Source organism: Pelophylax lessonae (assembly GCF_965119305.1).
Source record: "Pelophylax lessonae genome assembly, chromosome: 11".
Taxonomy (NCBI): Eukaryota; Metazoa; Chordata; class Amphibia; order Anura; family Ranidae; genus Pelophylax; species Pelophylax lessonae.
Genome location: NC_138778.1, coordinates 207,618,528 through 207,641,300, shown reverse-complemented (window position 1 = coordinate 207,641,300; position 22,773 = coordinate 207,618,528). Strand labels below are relative to the sequence as shown.

The following is a 22,773-nucleotide window of genomic DNA, read 5'->3' as shown; positions in this document are numbered from 1 at the left end:
TTAACCACTTTAGCTCCGAAAGGTTTTATCCCCTTAATGACCAGGCCATTTTATGCGATTCAACACCGTGTTACTTTAACAATTGCGCAATCGGTGCAATGCTGTACCCAAATACAATTGGTGTCCTTTTTTCCCACAAATAGAGCTTTCTTTAGGTGGTATTTGATCACCTCTGCGGTTTTTAGATTTTGCGCTATAAACAAAAAAAGAGAAAAAAAAAAAAAAACACAATATTTTTTACTTTCTGCTATAAAACATTCCCAATAATTTTTTTTAAAAATCTAATTTTTTTTTTATCAGTTTAGGCCAATTTGTATTCTGCTACATACTTCTGGGAAAAAAAATCCCAAAAAGCGTATTTGAATTGGTTTGCACAAAATTTATAGCGTTTACAAACTACGGGATAGATTTTTGGACTTTTTTTTTTAACAGTAATGGCGGCGATCAGTGATTTTTAGCGGGACTGCAACATTGCGGCGGACAGATCGGACCCCTAACTGACATTTTTGACACCAGTGACATTACTACAGTAATCAGTGCTAAATAATATGCACGGATACTGTATAAATTACACTGGCAGGAAAGGGGTTAATAGTGGGGGTGATCAAGGGGTTAATTGTATGCCTACTTGTGCTTGCTAACTGTGGGGGGTGGGGAGGGCTCTGTGACAGGCAAAGAGAGATTGGTGTTTCAGGGAATCTGTGTGACAGAAGAGCAATGACAGTGTGACAGAAGAGCTGTCTGCTTTGTTTACATAGGCAGGCGCCTCTTCTGTCAATTTCTGTGAAGATCGCGGGAGGCCGGCAGCAATCGTGCCTGCTTCTCCCGCGGTCTGGCTCCTGCTGTGTCTAATCACAGCGGAAGCACGGCTCATGTAACAGCATTCACATAATCACGTAGATCTACACGACTATGCGCAGCCGAGCCGCCCTGCCGAAGTAGCACAGTGATCTGGACGGTAGTCTCGGGAGGCCTGTAATGCTGCACAGTGCTCTTGACGGTGGTCTAAGGAGGCCTGTAATGCACACAGTGCTCTGGACGATGGTCTGAGGAGGCCTGTAATGCTACACAGTGCTCTGGACGGTAGTCTGAGGAGGCCTGTAATGCTGCACAGTGCTCTTGACGGTGGTCTGAGGAGGCCTGTAATGCTGCACAGTGCTCTGGATGGTGGTCTGAGGACGCCTGTAATGCTGCATAGTGCTCTGGATGGTGGTCTGAGGAGGCTTGTAATCCTGCACAGTGCTCTGGACAGTGGTCTGAGGAGGCATGTAATGCTACACAGTGCTCTGAGGAGGTCTGTAATGCTGCACAGTGCTCTGGACGGTGGCCTGTAATGCTGCACAGTGCTCTGGATGGTGGCCTGAGGACGCCTGTAATGCTGCAGAGAGCTGGATGGTGGTCTCAGGTCTGAGGGATGGCCTGTAATGCACAGTGCCCTGGATGCCACTGCCAGTGGTCAGAGTAGGCCTGTAATGCACACACAGTGCTCTAGACGGACGGTGGTCTGAGGAGAGGCCTCACCTCAGGCATGCTGTAATTGTAATGTACACTACACACTCACAGTGGGTACTCTATCTGCTCTCTGCTCTGGACATGGGCGGTCGTCGTGAGTTGGGACTCGGGAGGTTCGGCTGTAATGCACAGTGCTGCTCTGGTCTCTGGCAGTCGTACTCGTCACGGTGCGAGACTCAGAGCCCTATATTTCTGGCTGCACACAGTCGCTTGCTTTCTGGGAGCGGACGCAGGAGGAGCTCCATGGAAACTGGAAGTTACTTCATGAGGGTAAACGTCCCTGCCTCACATTTTTGTTTAGTTTTCGTTCGTTAACGAAATTAATTTTCATCATAGTTTTCGTCAGTGGATGAAAATGTGCTGTACTTTTCGTTTTGATGAAAATTTTGACGAAAACATTGTAGTTGACTAAATTAACACTGGTGTGAACAGGGTACATAGAGAACAGAGAAGGTGTGCACAAAAACTCTCATCTTTGCACATGGTGTGAACGAGGCCCAAGTGTTCAAAAAGTAAAAAAAAAAAAAAAGTGCTGAAAAGTTGGGGTCTTTAACTTCTAGGAACTGGCCTATAGGAGCGCCTTTTAACCTTGACAAGGTGCCAAATGACAGCTGAGCCCAGGGCATCTCACTGTAAGACAGGCTAAACTCCCAACAATTACATGGTGACGGGCAAACAGCATGGAGGTTCACACACTAGACCTTAAACATAAGAATGCAAAAAAAGAATACACTAAAAATTGGCATTGGCTCAAGCATATACAGAGTCTACCTCGCCTCGTCCTTCACAGGATTTCCAGGCTCAACTGTAAAAAACGAAAGCACTATACAGCATTTCTACTAACAAGTCCTGTTGCATTGCTTATGGCTCCAACCCAAAATGACCGATCCCTTCATTATTTTACAGGAAAAGTACTTTTTACCTGCAGTACAGGTTAATAACCTCTTTGCTTCCCTTGCCCGTACCTTGACTGAGCAGCTGCAGATTGCGGACCTCCTCCCGTACCTGCAGCTGGAGAACTTGCTGTAAGACCTCCTGCCGCTGAGACTCGTGGGTAATGCCCATACGCTGCAATTTTTCTGCATTCAGCCTCAGTAGGGCTCGGCCTGAGAGAGAGAAAGGGAAAGAGTATTCACATTGGGTAAAATATTAGTAGATAGATATAAAGGGAAACTCTAGAAAACAAAATCATTCACCTGCTAATGCTACCAAGAATCTATGCAACTGTGCTTAAAGCAAAACAACATGTTTTCTTCAATGTCCCCTCTCCAACAGTGCATACTTACCTTTCCCTCACTCTCTCTGCTCTCTGTTCAGCCATCAAAAGCGAAGGAGGTATCCAGAACTTCCAGGTTTGAGGGAGCATGTGACCAACTGCCCTTCCTTTCATGTGGCGGCAATGGTGCTTTGTGATTGGCCCAGCCACAACTGGGCTAAGGCAAGTATGTAAGCATTTATTCCTATATCACGAAAACTATGCAGGCTTAGAAAGATTAAGCCCGCTTTAATACATACGGTCCGTTCAGATCCGCCTGTCAGTTTTTCAGGCGGATCCGAACGGATGCCCCCTGCATCTCTATGGGTCCAGTGGATATCAGCGGAGACATGTCCGCTGACATCCGATCCAGTCCGTCAAATCTGGACGGATGGAAACCCTATTTTCTATCCATCCAGTGGATGGGATCGGATTAAAACGGACAGGCGGTCTGTTCTCATCTGATTCCCCCATAGAGGACAGTGGGGATCTGACATCTCCGTCTCTGCACACAGAGCTCAGATGGAGCTGTAATCCACCTGCTCAGCGGATCGATCCCTGCTGAGAAAAATGGAGTCTGTCGGCGGAACGGACAAGGCCCCTTTCACACATATGGACCATTTATTTCATCAGTTCAGTCACGTTTTTTTTGTCATCAGTTTTTTTCAGTCAATATCAGTTTTTCATCCATTTTTCATCAGTTTTTCATCTGCTGTCATCATTTTTTCGTCCGATCCATTTTTTTAACAGATGAAAAATAGGACTTTCATCCGTTCAAAAAAATGGATGTTGATGGAAATGGATGAAAACGGATGTAAATTAATAATCATCCATTTACATTAGTTTTTCCATAGGAATGCATTGATGTCTGTTTTTCACCTGTCAACGGATGGATGAAAAAGGGTTGAAATGTGAAAGTGGCCTAATATTTACTCACTAATTTAGCTTTACTTCTTTTGTCTGATGACTCTGAGGAGTTGATTAAGGCCCCTTTCACACGAGTGATCCGATCCGACTGTCAGTTTTTAAGGCGACCTGATCGGATGCTCCATGCAGCCCTATGGGGCAGCGGATATCAGCGGAGACATCTCCGCTGACACCCGCTCCTATCCGATCTGATCCTGTCCGTGAATCCCAGACGCATGAAAACCCTATTTTCCATCCGTCTGGAGGATCGGATCGGATGGGAACGGATGAGAACGGACAGGCGGTCCATTCTCATCCGATCTCCCCATAGAGGACAGCGGGGATCTGACAGCTCTGTCTCTGCACACAGAGCGGAGACGGAGCTGTCATCCGCCTGCTCAGCGGGAATCGGCGGATCGATCCCCCGCTGAGCAGAACGGACTCTGTCAGGCGGTGCGCCCGTGTGAAAGGGGCCTTACTAAAACTGGAGAGTGAAAAATCTGGTGCAGGTGTGCATGGTAGCCAATCAGCTTCCAACTTTAGTTTGTTCAATTAGCCATTGACAAAAAAAACCTGGAAGCTGATTGGTTTCTTTGCACAGCTGCACCAGATTTTGCACTCTCCAGTTCTAGTAAATCTCCCCCAATGATTTTTTTAGAGGTTTTAAAGTGAGACTAAGGGCTCTTTCACACGGTCCGCCTCCGGCGGATGACAGCTCCGTCTCCGCTTGCAGAGCGGAGAGGGAGGTGTCTCAGCCCCCGCTGCCCTCTATGGGGGATCGGATGAGAGCGGACCGCCTGTCCGCTCTCATCCGATCCGATCCGATCCGATTACTGAACGGATGGAAAAACAGGGTTTCCATCCGTCCAGATTTCGCAGACAGGATCGGATACGGATGGCAGCGGGTGTCAGCGGAGGTGTCTCCGATGACACCCGCTGCCCTATAGAGCTGCATGGAGGATCCGATCAGATCCGCCTAAAAAACTGACAGGCGGATCTGATCGGATCGCCCGTGTGAAAGAGCCCTTAAGCTTCAAAGAAAACTACAGTCATTTCAATTATTTTTAGATACACATGATAAAAAAAAAAAAAAAGGATTAGCTTGTTATAAATAATCGTATCAATGTTAGTTAAGATTTTAAAAAATCTTGCTTCTGTATATAGTTTGTAATTATTTATGAGATCTGTCCAGAAAGTACTGTAGCTAGCCATTGTTAATATAAGGAAAACGGTCGGCGCGACATTGATGTAACCTGGCAGCCAAGGAGATGCGCATGCATGAAGAATGACAAAGTTTCTGTAGTAGTCAGTGGGGGCGCTAGACGCCACTATGTGAGCCTGTGTACTGTGTGGCCGTCGCATGCAAAAAGACTGAGCAAGTAGAGCAACTAATCTGCATTAAATTTTGCGTTAAAAAGGCAAAAATAATTCTCACCTAGATAGCTGCAGCATGGATCCAAACTGCAGCTGTACCTCGCCGGCTCTATCCGGACAACTAACATCTAACCCCGCTGATCCCTCAGTTTTCACCCTCCGATCTGAGCAGAGAGCTGTGACTGTCAGTCACCAACACTCTGCTCTCTCCTCCAGCATTCATTGAAGCACTGGGTTATGGAGAGGGCAGATCACTGAGAGGCTGAGCCAGGTGCTGGTCCAGGCATATGGGTGGATCCTAAATATATGGCTTTAACCTGTGAAAAATAATTGTAACTGAAAATTACGTGCGTAATTACTAAACAATAAACATTGTCCATATGTGAAAAAATCCAAAAAACAAGGCAGAAAACAATGAGGAGTCTATTCCATCTGAAGGGGAGTGTTCCCAAGGTGATGCATGTAAAACAGACCAACTTGATTGGTGATCGGTGAATTAACCTCTTACCAAAACAATAATCTAGTAAAACGTGACTTGGTGCAAAAACTGAAAAAACTTAAGGTGACACCCAGTGATGTGAATGGACTCTTACCACAATGGAGAGAGAATGGAGCATATGCTGTGGTACCAAGGAGTCCAGTCAAACGGCCACACTTGATAAAATATCCAGAGGGATGGATGGATGGACGGAGCTTCCCGGTATCTTTTTATGGGTCTGGAGGCTTCCACAGGTAGAATTGCCAGCAGGAGGGCCACAATAAAGAAGAGGAAGGAGCTCCAATCCCAGAAGCCGACTCTTCAGTAGAAACGTGTCGGGGGAGCCAGCCGTGTTGCTACAGGTCCCGGATCGCACTGCAGGCGACCGCGACTTCTTCTGAGCATTTTGCTGTTAACCTCAAAGTATGTTTGTAAGTGTTTTTACCATTTTTTATTCAATAAATCGTGGGTAACGCACTATCAGTTCCTTCCTCTTCTTTATTGTGGCCCTCCTGCTGGCAATTCTACCTGTGGAAGCCTCCAGACCCATAAAAAGATAACGGGAAGCTCCGTCCATCCATCCATCCCTCTGGATATTTTATCAGGTGTGGCTGTTTGACTGGACTCCCTGGTACCACAGCATATGCTCCATTCTCTCTCCATTGTGGTAAGAGTCCATTCACATCACTGGGTGTCACCTTAAGTTTTCAGTTTTTGCACCAAGTCACGTTTTACTGGATTATTGTTTTGGTAAGAGGTTAATTCACCTATCACCAATCAAGTTGGTCTGTTTTACACGCATCACCTTGGGAACACTCCCCTTCAGATGGAATAGACTCCTCATTGTTTTCTGCATTGTTTTTTGGATTTTTTCACATATGGACAATGTTTATTGTTTTATTGTTTAGTAATAGCGCACTTTTGTACTTTTCAGTTACAATTTTTTTTCACACATTCACTTCATCACAGTGCTGCTTTTACACTTTCATATTGGTTTGCACACCTTTTTTCATTATCATTTCAAATATGGCTTTAACCTGCTGTAGGTGTAGGCACACCTGTGATCCACAGGAGAAGAAGTACAGCCAAATGGGCTTTGGCTTTACTTTGCCTTTAAGCCTTAACATTCCTCCACCAAAACTTTTCAGATGATTCAGAAGGCTTTCAGGGACAATGAAATGAGCGCAGCGCAAATACAATTTTGGCACAAATGCTTCAAAGATGGCCAAAAATCTGTTGAAAGTGATCCACGTTCTGGTAGGCCTGCAACAAGCAGAGTGTTGAACATGTATGGGCTGCAATCAACAAAGATTGGTGACTGCATCTTTTTTTATTCTTCAATAAAGGTCTCTATTTTTCATATTACATGGCTGGATAGGATGATCTTTTCTTTTTAGCTAGCATTTCTAGGTTAGCACCTCTTGCTTTGTCTGCAATGGTGGTGGAGCCTTCTACTAGTTGGATTTATAGTCTGTAATCAACAGCATATCTTACATTTCAGCCTACTATACTCCACAATTTGGTCCACCACCACCACCCTTAGTGATAAATGGTGCAGAATGCTACTATGGTTTTATCCTGATTGGTTGTCCATGAACTGCAGTTCAAAAATTTTCTTGGGTTATACATACTACATGGCTTAATACTTTCCTGACAGACCTTTTACAGTATGTACATGGGGGCAGCTATATTGGTTTATTAAATATGCAAGCTTTACTTTCTCTAGCAATTCCTAATGTCACCAGAACTGCTGGAAACAATGGACTGCCTGTGCAGTTGATATATTATTCTCAATAGAGGTTAAGGATTTAAAGTTGTAGGAAAGTCCTAGTGTCAATGTTTTACCTAAAGGCCTTAACCTACAGGCCCAAAGTTTAAGTCTGTGCAGCAGCCAGTCATCGACGTCATCGGCGCATGTGCTCTGAAGGAACGGCAACCTGTGCCGTTCCTTCAGAGCTCTGTGCCATTAACAGTGACTCCCGAGCGCATGCTTGTGAGTAACATCACCACAGCTCGGCCATTCAAAGGACCGGAGCCTACGAACCCAGAGGGAAGATCAGGTGAAAACGGTAGCGCTGTGACATCGTGCCTTGTTTCGGGGCTTCCTTTTAATGTATGTTTTGCTTAATGTGCTAGTATGCAATGCATACTAGTACATTATAACATTGCCTTACAGGAGGAGACTTTTTTGTTAATTTTCCAGTTTGCTTTCTGGTGGCCATAGATTACTTTTTTTTGTTTTGTTTTTTTGTTCAGCATAGACGAATAGATTCCTCCATCCACATTTCGATTGGAGAAATCCCACCCCCATTGTATTCTGACAGCAGAACTCTCTGCTGTCAGAATACACAGATCGGTGGCTTCAGCCTGTCAGGTGATCGACAAAAGTTTTTCAAAATTCCTGTTCCACAGAAGTCGATCTAATGACTGACTTCTGTCAAACAGTGATAGCTGTGTGGTTGAAAATCTGGCCAGTTTAGCAGTTTGATCGATCTATGGCTTACTTTAGACTGCAGTGTCTAATCTTCCTTGCCTGTAGAAGTTAATCTACAAATGTGAAGAAGTCAACCCTGAAGTAACGCGTAGGGTGGAGCCTGTTTTGATTCTTGATCCTTGTCCAGAGTTGTGGTTCTTCAAATACAAGCAGCAGCTGCAGCTTGGTCCAAGTGTTATTGGAGCCACCGGCTGAATGCAAACACAAAGTGGTGAGTCACGGGTTTCACCCCCCTCTGATGTTGATAACACATTTGTTTATGCCCTGTGAGTGTATTTTATTATTTTTAATAAAAATACTGCCGTTTTTGGAGACAGAAAGCACTGTTGGTTGTAAGTTTTATATTCTTATCCCCCATCATTGGTATTAGTTGGAGGAATAGTGCTCCATCATTGGTATCAGTGGGAGGAATAGTGCCCCATCATTGGTATTAGTGGGAGGAATAGTGCTCCATCATTGGTATTAGTTGGAGGAACAGTGCCCCATCATTGGCATAGTTGGGGGAATAGTGCCCCATCATTGGTATTAGTTGGGGGAATAGTGCCCCATCATTGGTATTAGTTGGAGGAATAGTGCCCCCTCATTGCTATTAGTTGGAGGAACAGTGCCCCATCATTGCTATTAGTTGGAGGAACAGTGCCCCATCATTGCTATTAGTTGGAGGAACAGTGCCCCATCATTGCTATTAGTTGGAGGAACAGTGCCCCATCATTGCTATTAGTTGGAGGAACAGTGCCCCCTCATTGGTATTAGTTGGGGGAATAGTGCCCCCTCATTGGTATTAGTTGGAGGAACAGTGCCCCATCATTGCTATTAGTTGGGGGAATAGTGCACCATCATTGGTATTAGTTGGAGGAATAGTGCCCTATCATTGGTATTAGTTGGAGGAGTAGTTCCCCATCATTGGTATTAGTTGGGGGGAATAGTGCCCCATCATTGGTATTAGTTAGGGGAATAGTGCCCCATCATTGGTATTAGTTGGAGGAATAGTGCCCCATCATTGGTATTAGTTGGAGGAACAGTGCCCCATCATTGGTATTAGTTGGAGGAATAGTGCCCCACCATTGGTATTAGTTGGAGGAATAGTGCCCCATCATTGGTATTAGTTGGAGGAATATTGCCCCATCATTGGTATTAGTTGGAGGAATAGTGCCCCATCATTGGTATTAGTTGGAGGAATAGTGCCCCATCATTGGTATTAGTTGGAGGAAAAGTGCTCCATCATTGGTATTAGTTGGAGGAATAGTGCCCTATCATTGGTATTAGTTGGAGGAATAGTTCCCCATCATTGGTATTAGTTGGGGGAATAGTGCACCATCATTGGTATTAGTTGGAGGAATAGTGCCCTATCATTGGTATTAGTTGGAGGAGTAGTTCCCCATCATTGGTATTAGTTGGGGGGAATAGTGCCCCATCATTGGTATTAGTTGGGGGAATAGTGCCCCATCATTGGTATTAGTTGGAGGAATAGTGCCCCATCATTGGTATTAGTTGGAGGAACAGTGCCCCATCATTGGTATTAGTAGGAGGAATAGTGCCCCATCATTGGTATTAGTTGGAGGAATAGTGCCCCATCATTGGTATTAGTTGGAGGAATAGTGCCCCATCATTGGTATTAGTTGGAGGAATAGTGCCCCATCATTGGTATTAGTTGGAGGAATAGTGCCCCATCATTGGTATTAGTTGGAGGAATAGTGCCCCATCATTGGTATTAGTTGGAGGAATAGTGCCCCATCATTGGTATTAGTTGGAGGAATAGTGCCCCATCATTGGTATTAGTTGGAGGAATAGTGCCCCATCATTGGTATTAGTTGGAGGAATAGTGCCCCATCATTGGTATTAGTTGGAGGAACAGTGCCCCATTATTGGTATTAGTTGAAGGAACAGTGCCCCATCATTGGTATTAGTTGGAGGAACAGTGCCCCATCATTGGTATTAGTTGGAGGAATAGTGACCCATCATTGGTATTAGTTGGAGCAACAGTGCCCCATCATTGGTATTAGTTGGAGGAACAGTGCCCCAACATTGGTATTAGTTGGAGGAACAGTGCCCCAACATTGGTATTAGTTGGAGGAATAGTGCCCCATCATTGGTATTAGTTGGAGGAATAGTGCCCCATCATTGGTATTAGTTGGAGGAATAGTGCCCCATCATTGGTATTAGTTGGAGGAATAGTGCCCCATCATTGGTATTAGTTGGAGGAATAGTGCCCCATCATTGGTATTAGTTGGCGCAATCGTGCCCCATCATTGGTATTAGTTGGAGGAATAGTGCCCCATCATTGGTATTAGTTGGGGGAATCGTGCCCCATCATTGGTATTAGTTAGAGGAATAGTGCCCCATCATTGGTATTAGTTGGAAGAATAGTGCCCCATCATTGGTGTCAATGGAAGGGCAAATTCCCCATTGTTGGTATCAGTGAGAGGTATGATGCCTCCTTGCTGGTGTCAGTAAGAGGAATAGGGCCTGAGGGCCGTATAAAGGCTAGCAAAGGGCAGCATTCAGCCCATGGGCCCCAGTTTGAAGATCACTGGTCTATGTTATAAGGGGAGGAGTGATCTTGCGCGTCTAGGTGGTGGAACGATTTCACGTACATGGTGCATTAAGCGGTGAAGTTTAATGTGAAGATTGGCTACAGTTTTTCACCTTCGTTTGTTTTTTGGGACTTTTATGGATCATTATATGATTGCAAATATACAAGCATGAATTGATACATTTGTGATTTCGATTTTTTTGACTGATTTCGCCTTTCTATAGAAGCATCTACATGTTTGCATAACAATTGCTTTTGATCACAATTCACAAACGATACATTGTTTTGTGAGTGCAGCACTAGTTACACTCATACAGTATGCTAAAAATTGGGAGCACAAGAATGTGAAATGTTAAAGTCTTAAGACATTACGTTTAATGATTAATTTCACTTTGAACTCCATTAAAAACACTTTCTACCTCATCATTCACCTCTATATTCTTCCTGCTCCCAACAGGACCTCCTCCCCTCCTCTCTACGCCAGATTCTCTTTTATCTAGTCCATTTTCTGTTTTGTTTTTTTTTTGGCACTCTCCTCCCTTCGTTCTCGTCTCTCCTGAGGATGGCATCTTCTCTGTGAACTTTCATCCGCTCGGCACATTAAGACTTCTGCTGTATGCTGCCCGGGGATACAGATCTTGCAGTGAGAGCTGGTGCGTGTCTGCTGGGATTCAGGCACAGTCAGATGATGCAACCCATTCCCCCCGTTCATGGCTCTGTCCCCGAAACACGGCACAGTGCAGTCCGCGACTCAGAGACGCAGCCTGCGGGGCCATACGGAGATGCTAACCGACCATATGTTCAATTTGCTCCTGGTGTCTGCAAAGCCTCTGTTGTTACAAACGAGGCAATGCTCCGCATTTCAGCTTCTTCCATTTATAGGGCTTACAGATTGCACAGCACTTTAGTGAGTTATTTATTTAATTTTAGTTTATTCATAGGCTCGAGTCACAAGAGAGCCTACAAGGCCTAGGGCAGGAATTAGGCAGATGTAGATCTCTGTCTAAATAGATAACTACATGTAAAAGTAGAAGGTTAAACCTTAAGCGGATGACATTTAGTTTGCTAAAGCACTGTGTATCATAAACAGTTGCCATTTGTTTTAACCACTTGTGGACCAGAAGGATTTGCCCCCTTAATGACCAGGCCATTTTTTTTGCGATTCGGCACTGCGTTATTTTAACTGACAATTGCGCGGATGTGTGATGCTGTACCCAAATAAAATTGATGGCCTTTTTTTCCCACAAATAGAACTTTCTTTTGTTGGTAATTGATCACCTGTGTGATTTTTATTTATTGTGCTATAAACAAAAAAAAAAGAGCGACAATTCTGAAAAAACAAACAAACAGTATTTTTTTATTTTTTTCTATAGAATATTCCCCCCCCCCCCCCCAAAAAAAAAAGTAAAAATCTAATTTTTTCATCATTTTAGGCCAATTTGTATTCTGCTACATATTTTTGGTAAAGAAAATCCCAATAAGCGTTGTTTGATTGGTTTGTGCAAGAGTTATCCCATCTACAAACTAGGGGAAAGTTTTGTGTCATTTTTATTTTATATTATTTTTTTCTAGTAATGGCGGCGATCAGCGATTTTTAGCAGGACTGCGACATTGCGGTGGAGAGATCGGACCGCTGACTGACATTTTTGACACTTTTGGGGGGACCAGTGACATTACTACAGTAATCAGTGCTAAAAATATGCACTGTTACTGTAATAATGACACTGGCAGGGATCAAAGGATTAAGTGTGAGCCTAGGGGGTGTTTTCTAACTGTGGGGGGTGGGACTTGTGGAATCAGCACAGGCCTGTGATCCTATATAAGAGGATCACAAGCGCTAATCATTTCAGAGAGAACAACGGTCGGCTGTGTTTACAACAGCATACCATCGTTCTCTCTCAGCGGGGAGCAATCACGGGTGCCCGATGGCAAGTGCTGCAGCCGGTCCCGTGGATCGGCATCCCCGCTGCCTAATGGGGGCGGGCACACCCCGCTCCTGCAAACCGCTGTACAGATACAGCAGTGCGCGCAGCCGAGCCAGCCTGCCGCAGCATATCTGCAGTGGGTGGTCAGCAAGTGGTTAATAAAACAGTTTTCATCTTTTTTTTTTTAACTTTGTGGCATCTCAGTGCTGCTGATCACTTGCAGCCTCTATGTAGCCACCCTGTCTACATGACCTATAGTAAAAACAAGTTTCCTGGTGGCTACAACCTTGGACTATGCTTGTGTAATGCTAATCGACCATATGTTCGATTTGCTCCAGATGGTTGCAAAGCCTCTGTTGTTACAAACGCGGCAATGCTCCGTGTTTCAGCTTCTTCCATTTATTGGGCTTACAGATTGCACAGCACTTTAGTGAGTTATTTATTTATTTAATTTTAGTTTATTCAAGTTTCCTGGTGGCTACAACCATGGACTATGCTTGTGTAATGCGTGTTGAAATGGTGCTTCTAGGTGCCATCAGCAGCCTGTGTGACAGGGTGACAACACAGGAGCACACTTAGACACAGTGTGGTCACCCTGTAAAAGAAAAAACCTGAACAGGGATCTTCTTGGCAGGATGCCTTGAAATAAAAAAAATAAAAAATACAGTGTAATGTGATTGGTATGAATACAGGGGTGTAGGCCACCTATGGGGTGGGTTGTAGGAGAAGAGCCTCCCCCTCCCCGGTGATGGCACGTAGATTTTGGGGACATGGCATTTTTGCAGTTTTTATTTTTTAGTATCATCCCCTAATTTCAGACCTATGTCACTTTGGTTGGTGTAACTATGATCTTTATTGCTCAGTTGTGATGTTTACCCATTTTATAGCCCCTGTGTGGGCAATTTAAAAGCTTGCTTTTGAAATCTTGTGTTTATTCTTAAAACCAATAAACATATTAAACAGAATACAGGGGTGTAGGTGCATTCCACCTTCTCAGATTCCAGATTCGCCTGGTGCTCAGATCCATAGGCTGCCAAAGCCTCAGGTAACACGAATCACAAGAGAAGTCGGCACTCGGAATGGCATCCAAAATTGGTTATCCTTTTTTGCAGATTTGTAAAAATTTCTTACAGCTGCTATACATATTTTTGCAATAAAGGATAACCATTGCTTGATGCTATTCTGAGTATTGACTTCTCCTCTTGTGCTTAATGTGATTGGCACACTTATTGGCCCATGCATGGTATCCCTGAAGCCTATATACTTCCATATGGTTTTGTTTTGCTTGCCGCTACAAGCTTCTGGGACACAGTAGAGCTTAGACGCTCGTTTTCAGCATCAAGGCAGCGCGCTTTTCTTTTTTAAAAGCAGCGCATGTGCATTGAGAGTTCCCTTTCCCTGGAATGTGCACAGTGAGCTCCCTCCAGCAGCTAAGCATTGCTGGTAAAGAGAAAGAAAGCACACACTGCTTTTGAAATGGAGAAGCGCACCACCATGATGCGGTGCCCTGGAAGAAATTAGGGAACAGTGAAGGTAAACATAATGGGAGTAAATTGGTTAGAAGGCGGGGGGGGGGGGGGCAGCAGAGGCCTACAGGTGTTTTAATCACATGACAAAAAGACTCATTGCATTGTAATATACTTGGTGTCAGGACCAGAGTCTGAATCTGCAAATTCTGCTGTGTCTGGCGGTGTCTCTTCTTGCTGAGCCACCTGGGATGCTGGACAGCTCTCTGGACAATTCCTTAAGTGATCATGCCATGAACATTGTTTCTCTTGAACCCTTTGCTCCTCCTATGAGCTTCCCATTTTAGCCATACCTTTGCACTTCCTGTTTGCCAGATTATTGTGCTTTCTCCAGCCAATATCTCGCTCTGGTCACTTCTGCTGCCATCCCATCTAGATCTTGCTACCACTTCTTACTGACCTTTGACTTGTTCCTCCACTATGCTTCTGCTTGATCCCAACCTGTAACTACTTGTTCTTGATCTTTGGCTTGTTTACTGACTACGCTTGATCCCTACCTGCTATATCTGCTACTGGACCCCGGCTTGCTCATCTCCTAGTGGGGTCATCCTGAGGACTGCGACCTAGTAATAACATGCAGCAAAATCCATCTCCATTGGTGTATTCTAGTGAACACAGGTTAGTGCCTAGACTCTGCACCTCGGGTGAACCTGTGTTTCCTGCCAGGGTGACCTGCTTCTGTACTTATCGAGCTGATTGGTGGGACCTCTCTACTGCTACAGCTACAGCTACTGTGAGCCCGACCCGTGACACTGGGGCCCCTTGTCTGCATAGGCAGTTTTACTCATAAAATGGGTTAAATAAAAGTTGCAACAATAAAGTTTGTTTAAAAGAACGTTACCATGTTTAAACTTAAAATTAAATTTTGGCAATCAGGTTTACATCTATTTTAACTAGATGATGTGCACTTATCCCCATGTAAAACAATCTTCAGTTAGGTAGTTACAAAGGGTTTTGACAATTTTTTGAATGGTTACCTGTTATGGCATGGTGGGAGAAGGCCTCAACATAGGTGAGATAGTTGTGTGGGCAATGCTTCTTCAGCCACTTGCACACGTCTTGCTGGGTCCAAAGGACAACCGGTTTCGTGAGGCAGCTGAAGGATGGACTGGTGTGATAAATTCCGTATTGATCACTGGGTCTTACCTGTGCCAGGAATAAAACTGGGATTAATTAAAGCATACACAGAGGAGCACAAGAAGCTAGAAACAAGTGGATGATGGCTAACAGGCCAACTGACCAAGGAGATGTTATTGAGATTCTTCAATGGGAATGGGAAAGAAGCTTCAGCAGACATTACAGCATTGCAGGGCCACTACTGTATCTGTTTCACTGACCCACTACAAACTTCATTCAATTTCAGCTTTTCAGGGGAGGTAAAAGGCTGCAGAACATCATCTCTGCTTCCTTTGCATTCCCATAATTCCATGCTGGCATTGGCTGGTATAATCACGAGATTGCCATAAGGGAGGACAAAATTGCTAGATCACCACAATAGCCCCTCTGCTTTCTTTCCCCTAATCCTCATTAGGTCTTATGATTAAGCACAGTTAAGGTGTAAAATGCATGAAGATGTACTGGACCGCCCACTGTATCTTTTTTTTTAATAAATCTTTCCGATCAATGCATTTTTTTTTGGGGGGGGGGGGCGGGGTCCCTGTACATGGACAGCGTAAAGCCTGTAAATAAATCTCTCTTTCCTGGAGGACCCCAGCAGTATTTTTTTTTTTTTTTTTTGATACTTGTCTTTTCCAGATGTCTTTAGACCAGTCATGTGAGACACAGTTTCCCCTTCCTTTTCAGTCTGCTCCTGGGGGTGGGAGGTCCTTGATAATATAGACTGGCACTGCCGTGATGTCAGTAGTGATCCCTACTATGGCGGGTCTCATCAGGGGGCAGGTCCATGATGCCCTGCACTTACCTTAACCTCCTTAAACATGGAAAACTGAGGATATCTTATGGGGAAGAGAAGGTAGCACAAGGGCAACTCTGGATTGATAGTATTGCAGCCAACATTGATTTTTTGAAACCTCCAGGTGAATAAAAAAAACAGAAAAAATACAATCTGCAGTCGAGATCCATTAGCAGTCTGGTTCTAGGTGTATGGGCCCAGAATGGATGAACAGTACCTTTCCCACTACCAAAAATATTGATCGACCAATATGGTTTTTTTAACGCAGATACCAATATTTTGGTCATCGGCCGATATTTTCGGACATTACATTTTTTTTTTCTTAATGTCTACAGGTACTGTGGTGGAGGGATCTGGGGTTCTAAAAGACCCCCAAACCCCTCCTCTGCACTGAAAATCATTAAAAACGCAAAGTTTGGCTGTTTTGAATGCTGTGAACTTTTTGAATTTGTCATGACATCACTTCCGGGTACTCGGCGTCACCGAATTTAAAAAAATGGAGACTCGGTCAGAGCAGAATGTGGTGTCTTCTCTTCGGTGGCCCTGCAGGTAAGATGCCTGGGTCTTCCGGTCGGACGGGAGACCCATGCGAGCCGCGGAAGGTGGCGGGGGGGGCGTCCCCTCCCGCTCCTTGGAATGACAGCCGAGCGGCTTCTCAGCCACATCGGTTGTCATTACAAGACAGCTGACCATCAGCTACAGACGCAGGTACCAGGTGATGCCTCTAGCTGCAGGCATCACTCCTGTACAAGCACTTTCCCGAAATATCGGCAATATCAGTAAATCCAAAGGCGGATTCCGATATATAGGGGAAATTGCATATCGGCCACCGATATATCCAAGAATGCACAATCTGCCAGGACAACAACAACGAGGACCCAACCTGACTCCACTGACAGGCAGGGTTTGTTTTATGAACGCTTTATTATATACAGAAATATGTAACGAACAATCTGCAGCATTATATTTGAAAAACTGTAGGCCACTCCAGGCCACGACCTATGTTTGCTAGACCGTGCTCAGCATAAATGAGTACACCCCTTTTGAAATGTAAGATTTTATTCAATATCGCAATGAACAGAAGAACAATTTCCAAAATTTTGACAAGACAGTTTTATAGAACATTTGTTTAGCTCATTACATGAAAGTAAGGTTAATAATATAACTTGGATTACAAAATCTTTAGTTTTCTCCAAATTAGTTGATGCAAAAATGAATACACCCCACAACAAAAACTACTACATTTAGTATTTTGTATGACCTCCATGATTTGTAAGGACAGCACCAAGTCTTCTTGGCATGGAATGAACAAGTTGGCGACCTTTTGCAACATCTATCTTTTTAAATTCTTCAAGAATTACCTCTTTTAGAGGTTGGATGCTGGATAGGGAGTGATGCTCAACTTGTCTTTTCAGAATTCCCCATAGGTGTTCGATTGAGTTCAGATCAGGAAACATTTTGCGCCACTGAATAACTTTAACCCTGTTCTTCAGAAATGCAACAGTGGCCTTAGATGTGTGTTTTGGATCATTGTCACGTTGGAAAAGTGCACGACGACCAAGGCCACAGAGTGATGGTAGCATCTTCTCTTTCAATATAGAGCAGTACGTCTGAATTCATGATACCATCAATGAAATGCAGCTCGCGACACCAGCAGCACTCATGCAGCCTCACAGAAGGACACTGCCACCGCCATGTTTCACTTCTTTGTATTTCTCACCTCTGCGACGCCATACAGTTTTGAAACCATCAGCTCCAAAAACATTTATTTTGGTCTCATTACTCCACAGTACAGAGTCCCAGAAGTCTCCTTCTTTTTCAGCATGGGCCCTGGCAAATTCTAGACAGGCTTTTTTGTGCATGGGCTTAAGGAGAGGCTTCCTTCGAGGATGACACCCATGCATGCCATTCCTCTGCAGTGTACGCCATATTGTCACGGGAAACAATCACCCCAGTTTGGCTTTATTTTTCTTTAGCTGACTGCAGAGAACTTGCATGGTGATTTTCTTCAGCCCTTCTCATCAGAAGACATTCCTGTTGTGGTGTTAACTTCCATGGATGGCCTGGACGTCTCTGTGAGATGGTTGCAGTTCCATCTTTGTAAAATTTTTGTATCACTTTTGCAACAGTATTCTGACTGATAAGTAAAGTATTGTTGATCTTCTTGTAGCCTTCCCCTATCTTGTGTAAAGAAATTATTTTCTTTCTCAGGCCTTGTGACATTTCTCTTCCATGTGGTGCCATTGCTGACAGCATGAAACGGAAGGGGTTTTCTTTGTCAAGAGAAGGGTTTGCCTTTGCTCTTTCACACAGGCGCGGACCAACCATTTGACGGATCGGATGTCAGCGGACATGTCTCCGCTGACATGCGATGCCCCATAGGGATGCATGGGGGGGCCGTTCAGATCCGCCAAAAAAACTGACAGGTGGATCTGAACGGTCCCCCCATGCATCCCTATGGGGCATCGCATGTCAGCGGAGACATGTCCGCTGACATCCGATCCGTCAAATCTGGACGGATGGAAAGCCTATTTTCCATCTGTCCAGCGAACGGACGGGATCGGATGAGAACGGACCGACGGTCCGTTCCCATCCGATTCCCCCATAGAGATGTATGGGGAACTGACAGCTGTGTCTCCCCACACAGTGCGGAGAACAGCTGTCCTCCTGTTCAGAGGGGGAACGGCAGATCGATCCCCTGCTGAGATAAACGGAGTCCGCCCGACGGACACATAGTGTGAAAGAGCCCTAAAGCCCTTGTTTAATAACTGTCTACTGGACACCTGTTTAATGAATAATTAGGCTCACCTGTAGTTGAATTCTTGTTAATTAGGATTTTGTGGTCCAAAATGTATCTTTGCTCCTAAGACTTTTAGTAGGGTGTATTCATTTTTGCAACATGGTCTTGTATAAATTTGTTAGGTAAAATACTTTTGTGTGGGCAAATTAACAAATCTTGGTTGCAATCAATGGCCCACATTCGTGGGAGTATTTTGTAGCATAAAGTCCCAAAGAAAATATAGATTTTGAAAGGAATGTAAAGGTTTTCTGACAAATCTGTTGGGGTGTACTCATTTATGCTGCACACTGTACACATATTCAGACCCAAGTCCACCATCATCTGAGGCATGGAGTTCCATCATTCACAGGTTGGGGAAGGCTATTGGCGAGGTTTATAACAAAAAGGCCCTCATCCTTTATGGGATTACATAACTGTCCAGTTTAAAGCACGAGATCTACTTAGTTATATATTAACTCTATTAGCTGTAAACGCAAGGAAAACATTTAGATATAGCTCTGCCATTAGAAAATAGAGGAAACTTATTTGACACTTTGTTTTCTTTAGAGGACCTGAATTGTGGAAGCTGTACCCAAAATAGGTAAGCAGAGGACAAAAGATTGGTCACAAGTATTCCATGGGGTAATGGGGTTCTCCCTGCAGCAGATCTTTCCCCATTATTGATTACCATACCCTGTTCTGCATTGTGTCTCAGTGTGAAGGCCATCCCAGTAAAGAAACAGGGGATTGCTTCCTGGTGTCAGAGCTGTCCCCCCCCCCCCCCCCTCAGTTACTGGTGATCTGACAACTGGTGGGGAAATATTTAAGAAGCAGCAGGATAGTTGGAGAAAGCCACAGAATAAATAAGGCAAAAGCAGGGAGATACGTGCTGAGGTACAGCTTCCTCCCCAACAAGAACAACAGTGATCAGCAGCACAGTAGTGACATCACAAACTCTCATTCCAAATCTAGTAAGACTACAGTCAGGGACAACAAAGCCTTAGACGGTCTCACACTACAGATATACAGCTATGAAGCTTAAAGTACAGGGGTGCCTAAGCACAGAAAGTAGACACTGCTATTTTTCAGGGGGAATACAAGCCAAAAAAGTGGTGCTGCTCTGGCACCAATAATATTTTAATATAAATTTTTGATAATGATTAGAACTTGTGCTTTACTCTTTACTTCCTCGGCCAGCTGAAGTGAGGAAAGGAAGCACCAGGTAAGCTTCGGTTTTCAGCTTGGAGTTTACACAAAACTAACCTGCAACCTCCGCTATGTCTGGCAATGTCTTCTTGCTGAGCCACCTGGGATGCTGGACAGCTCCCTGGACAATTCCTTGAAAGATCCTGCCTTGAACTTCCTATTTTAGCCATGTCTTTGCACTTCCTGTTTGCCAGATTATTGTGCTGTATCCAGCCAATATCTTGCTCTTTTCACTTCTGTTGCCAACTCTATCTTTGCTACCACTCGTTACCTGATCTTTGGCTTGTTCCTAAACTACGCTTCCACTAGGAGCCCATTCTGTGTACCTACCTTCTATATCTGCTACTAGACCCCTGCTTGCTCACCTCCTGGTGTGGCCATCTTGACCGCGACCTTGTACTAACACACAGCAAAACCCATCTCCACCATCAGGAGCTCTGGTGAATACCCGTTAGTGCGCCCGTGTCATCTGCCAGTGTGACCTGCTGCTGTACTTATGCAGCTGGCTGGTGGGAGCCACTCTACTGCTAAAGCTACCAGTCTCTAAGGCTTATCCCTGACTATGGTGGGTCATTTTGCTTTTCGAGGACTGGAACAAAAGTATGGGGAGTATTGTGTGGCTGTTGAGGGTGGTAGTTATGTGAACCTGTTGCTTTGCCCTACACAAAGTGCACATTTCATTTTGCTTTGCGAGGGCTGGAACAAAAGTATGGGGAGTATGTGTAGCTGTTGATGGTGGTAGTTATGTGAACCTGTTGCTTTGCCCTACACAAAGTGCCCTACGCAAAGTGCCCTACACAAAGTGCAATAGTTCCCTTTAAACCAGGAGCAGTAAAGACACCTTCCTCAGAGACAGCCGTCTCCAGGGAACACATCACTGCACAGCGATACATAATTTCCTACGCAGCTTCGTGTATTGATAAATTTTCTCCTGCGTGGCACTGCACGTTCATAAATCATCTTCACGGCGCTGCACTGCCATAAATAATGTTCTGTGCTGCTCTCCTTAATAACAGAACCTAGTTCACTCCTTTTCTTCTTGTCCACTGAAGCCGATCCTGCTTTTCTGTTACCGTTATACTGTCTGGCTTGTTTACTAAAGCCAAGGGCTCAATGCAAAATGCCATTAATCTGCTAAAAGACAAGAGATGACGTTGTCCTGCTTCGCCATTTTGGCATGTTTATGGGTCCTGCAAACAACTGTAGCATGGTCACACTCCCGGAAGGGGGGGGGGGCGCAATTCACTGGGTAGGATAGAAAATCACAGCCATTATTGATCTCTTCTGTGTTAGGCTGATGTCGTGTTCCACCCCCTTGCCTTTTCTCTATTGCAGCTACTGTATGCTTGGATTTTGCACTAAATACTCAACCCAAGGGATGCTGGATCAGACCTACACAGTATCTTCTAAGGTCTATTCGCAGTCTCACCCATCTGATTATTATTCCAATCTGATTATTACTACTATTGATCTATCTGATTAATATTATTCTGGTTATTAGGGTGTAGGCTGTACTTTTCACAGCAAAAGCAACAAGTTGCTTTTAATCTCCCACCTTTCCCCAGCAACATGTGCTCTTCTTTACTTTGCTCTTTGCCACTCAATTCAACTTTTTAATAGTAAAAAAAAAAATACCTGGAACTTATATGGTATGGATCAGCATGCGACTCACTCCATGTGACAGCAGTAGGCCAATCACCAAGCACCAGTGCTGCCACATGAAGAGATTCCATACCCTTATGAAAGTTATGACTTGAATGACTGGTAACTTACACGGGACCACTTCTCCTAATCCCAGCAGCTGAATGGTGCGGAAAGAGAGCGAAGGAAAGAGGATGATGTGCTGCTGGGGTAGGGGGCAATTAAAGCGGTAGTAAACTGCTGCAATTCAAAAAAAACAAATTTTCCCTGCAAAAGAACAGCATAATGTGCTAGTATGCATTGCATACTAGCACCTTATGTAAAACTTCCATTAAAACGAAGCTCTCCAGCGGCGTTCTGTCACCGCTGAGAGGGCTTTCACCTTCCCCCGGTCTTCCTTCTGGGTTTGCGAACTCTGGCTGTGTGAGTGAGCAGAGCCACGATAACGTCACTACCCAAAATGCATGTGGGAGCCCTCGGTTAAGGCATGGCATGCCGTACCTTCAGAGCGCATGCGCCAGTGACGTCGCCGGCTGCATCCAGGTTAAATATCTCCTAAAGCATGCACGTTTAGGAGATATTCATTTTACCTACAGGTAAGCCTTATTATAGGCTTACCTGTAGGAAAAAATAAAAATAAAATCACAAAGCGGACTTTACTACCGCTTTAGGTAACCTATTGCTTTGCTCTGCATAGTAAAAGCACAGGTATACTATATTTTTTAATAGCATTTCAGATGGCTGCCTGTTATTGCACACAATCTCAACCTGATCGAATAGAAGTCAAATGGATTGTTTAGGAAAGCCCCCACTATGTATAGTTGATGGTAAGGAGGTTGAACAGAGATCATAAAATATGTAAATTTAATGCAGCCTTATTCAACTGGGGTGCCTTGGCAAAATGCCTGAAAATTGCCCCAAAATTGTATACAAACCGGCGGGTGGATGAAGCCTGCTTTTTAGTTACACAAAGCCACAGGTTTTCATTGTACACCATTACAACCTTCTAGCTGCCAACCTCCTAACGACCAATGGCATCATCAGTTGATAAGGAGGATGTCAGTTGCCTGCATATCATCATTGTTTGACCCTCCATCAGCCTCGGGGTCTCATTAGCTAAGTGATGGAGTAAAACTGGTGAAGAGAAACATTGGAAAACTAGTCAGTACCAGTTTGCAAAAGTGTATTTGCTTGGCCCTAGGGCCCGGCCGATGCACATTTGGCACGGCCAC

The 22,773-nt window shown here is 44.4% G+C and overlaps 1 protein-coding gene across 1 annotated transcript in view; it reads right to left on the bottom strand.

Annotated features, from left to right (window-relative positions):
* Positions 1-22,773, bottom strand: part of SAMD10 (sterile alpha motif domain containing 10) — a 57,692-nt gene that overhangs the window by 807 nt on the left and 34,112 nt on the right. The window contains exons 3-4 of the mRNA XM_082272397.1: positions 14,981-15,149; positions 2,478-2,618 (exon numbers count right to left, since the gene is read on the bottom strand). Of these exons, the coding sequence (XP_082128523.1) occupies positions 2,478-2,618; positions 14,981-15,149 (310 nt within the window). The remainder of the gene's footprint in view (positions 1-2,477; positions 2,619-14,980; positions 15,150-22,773) is intronic.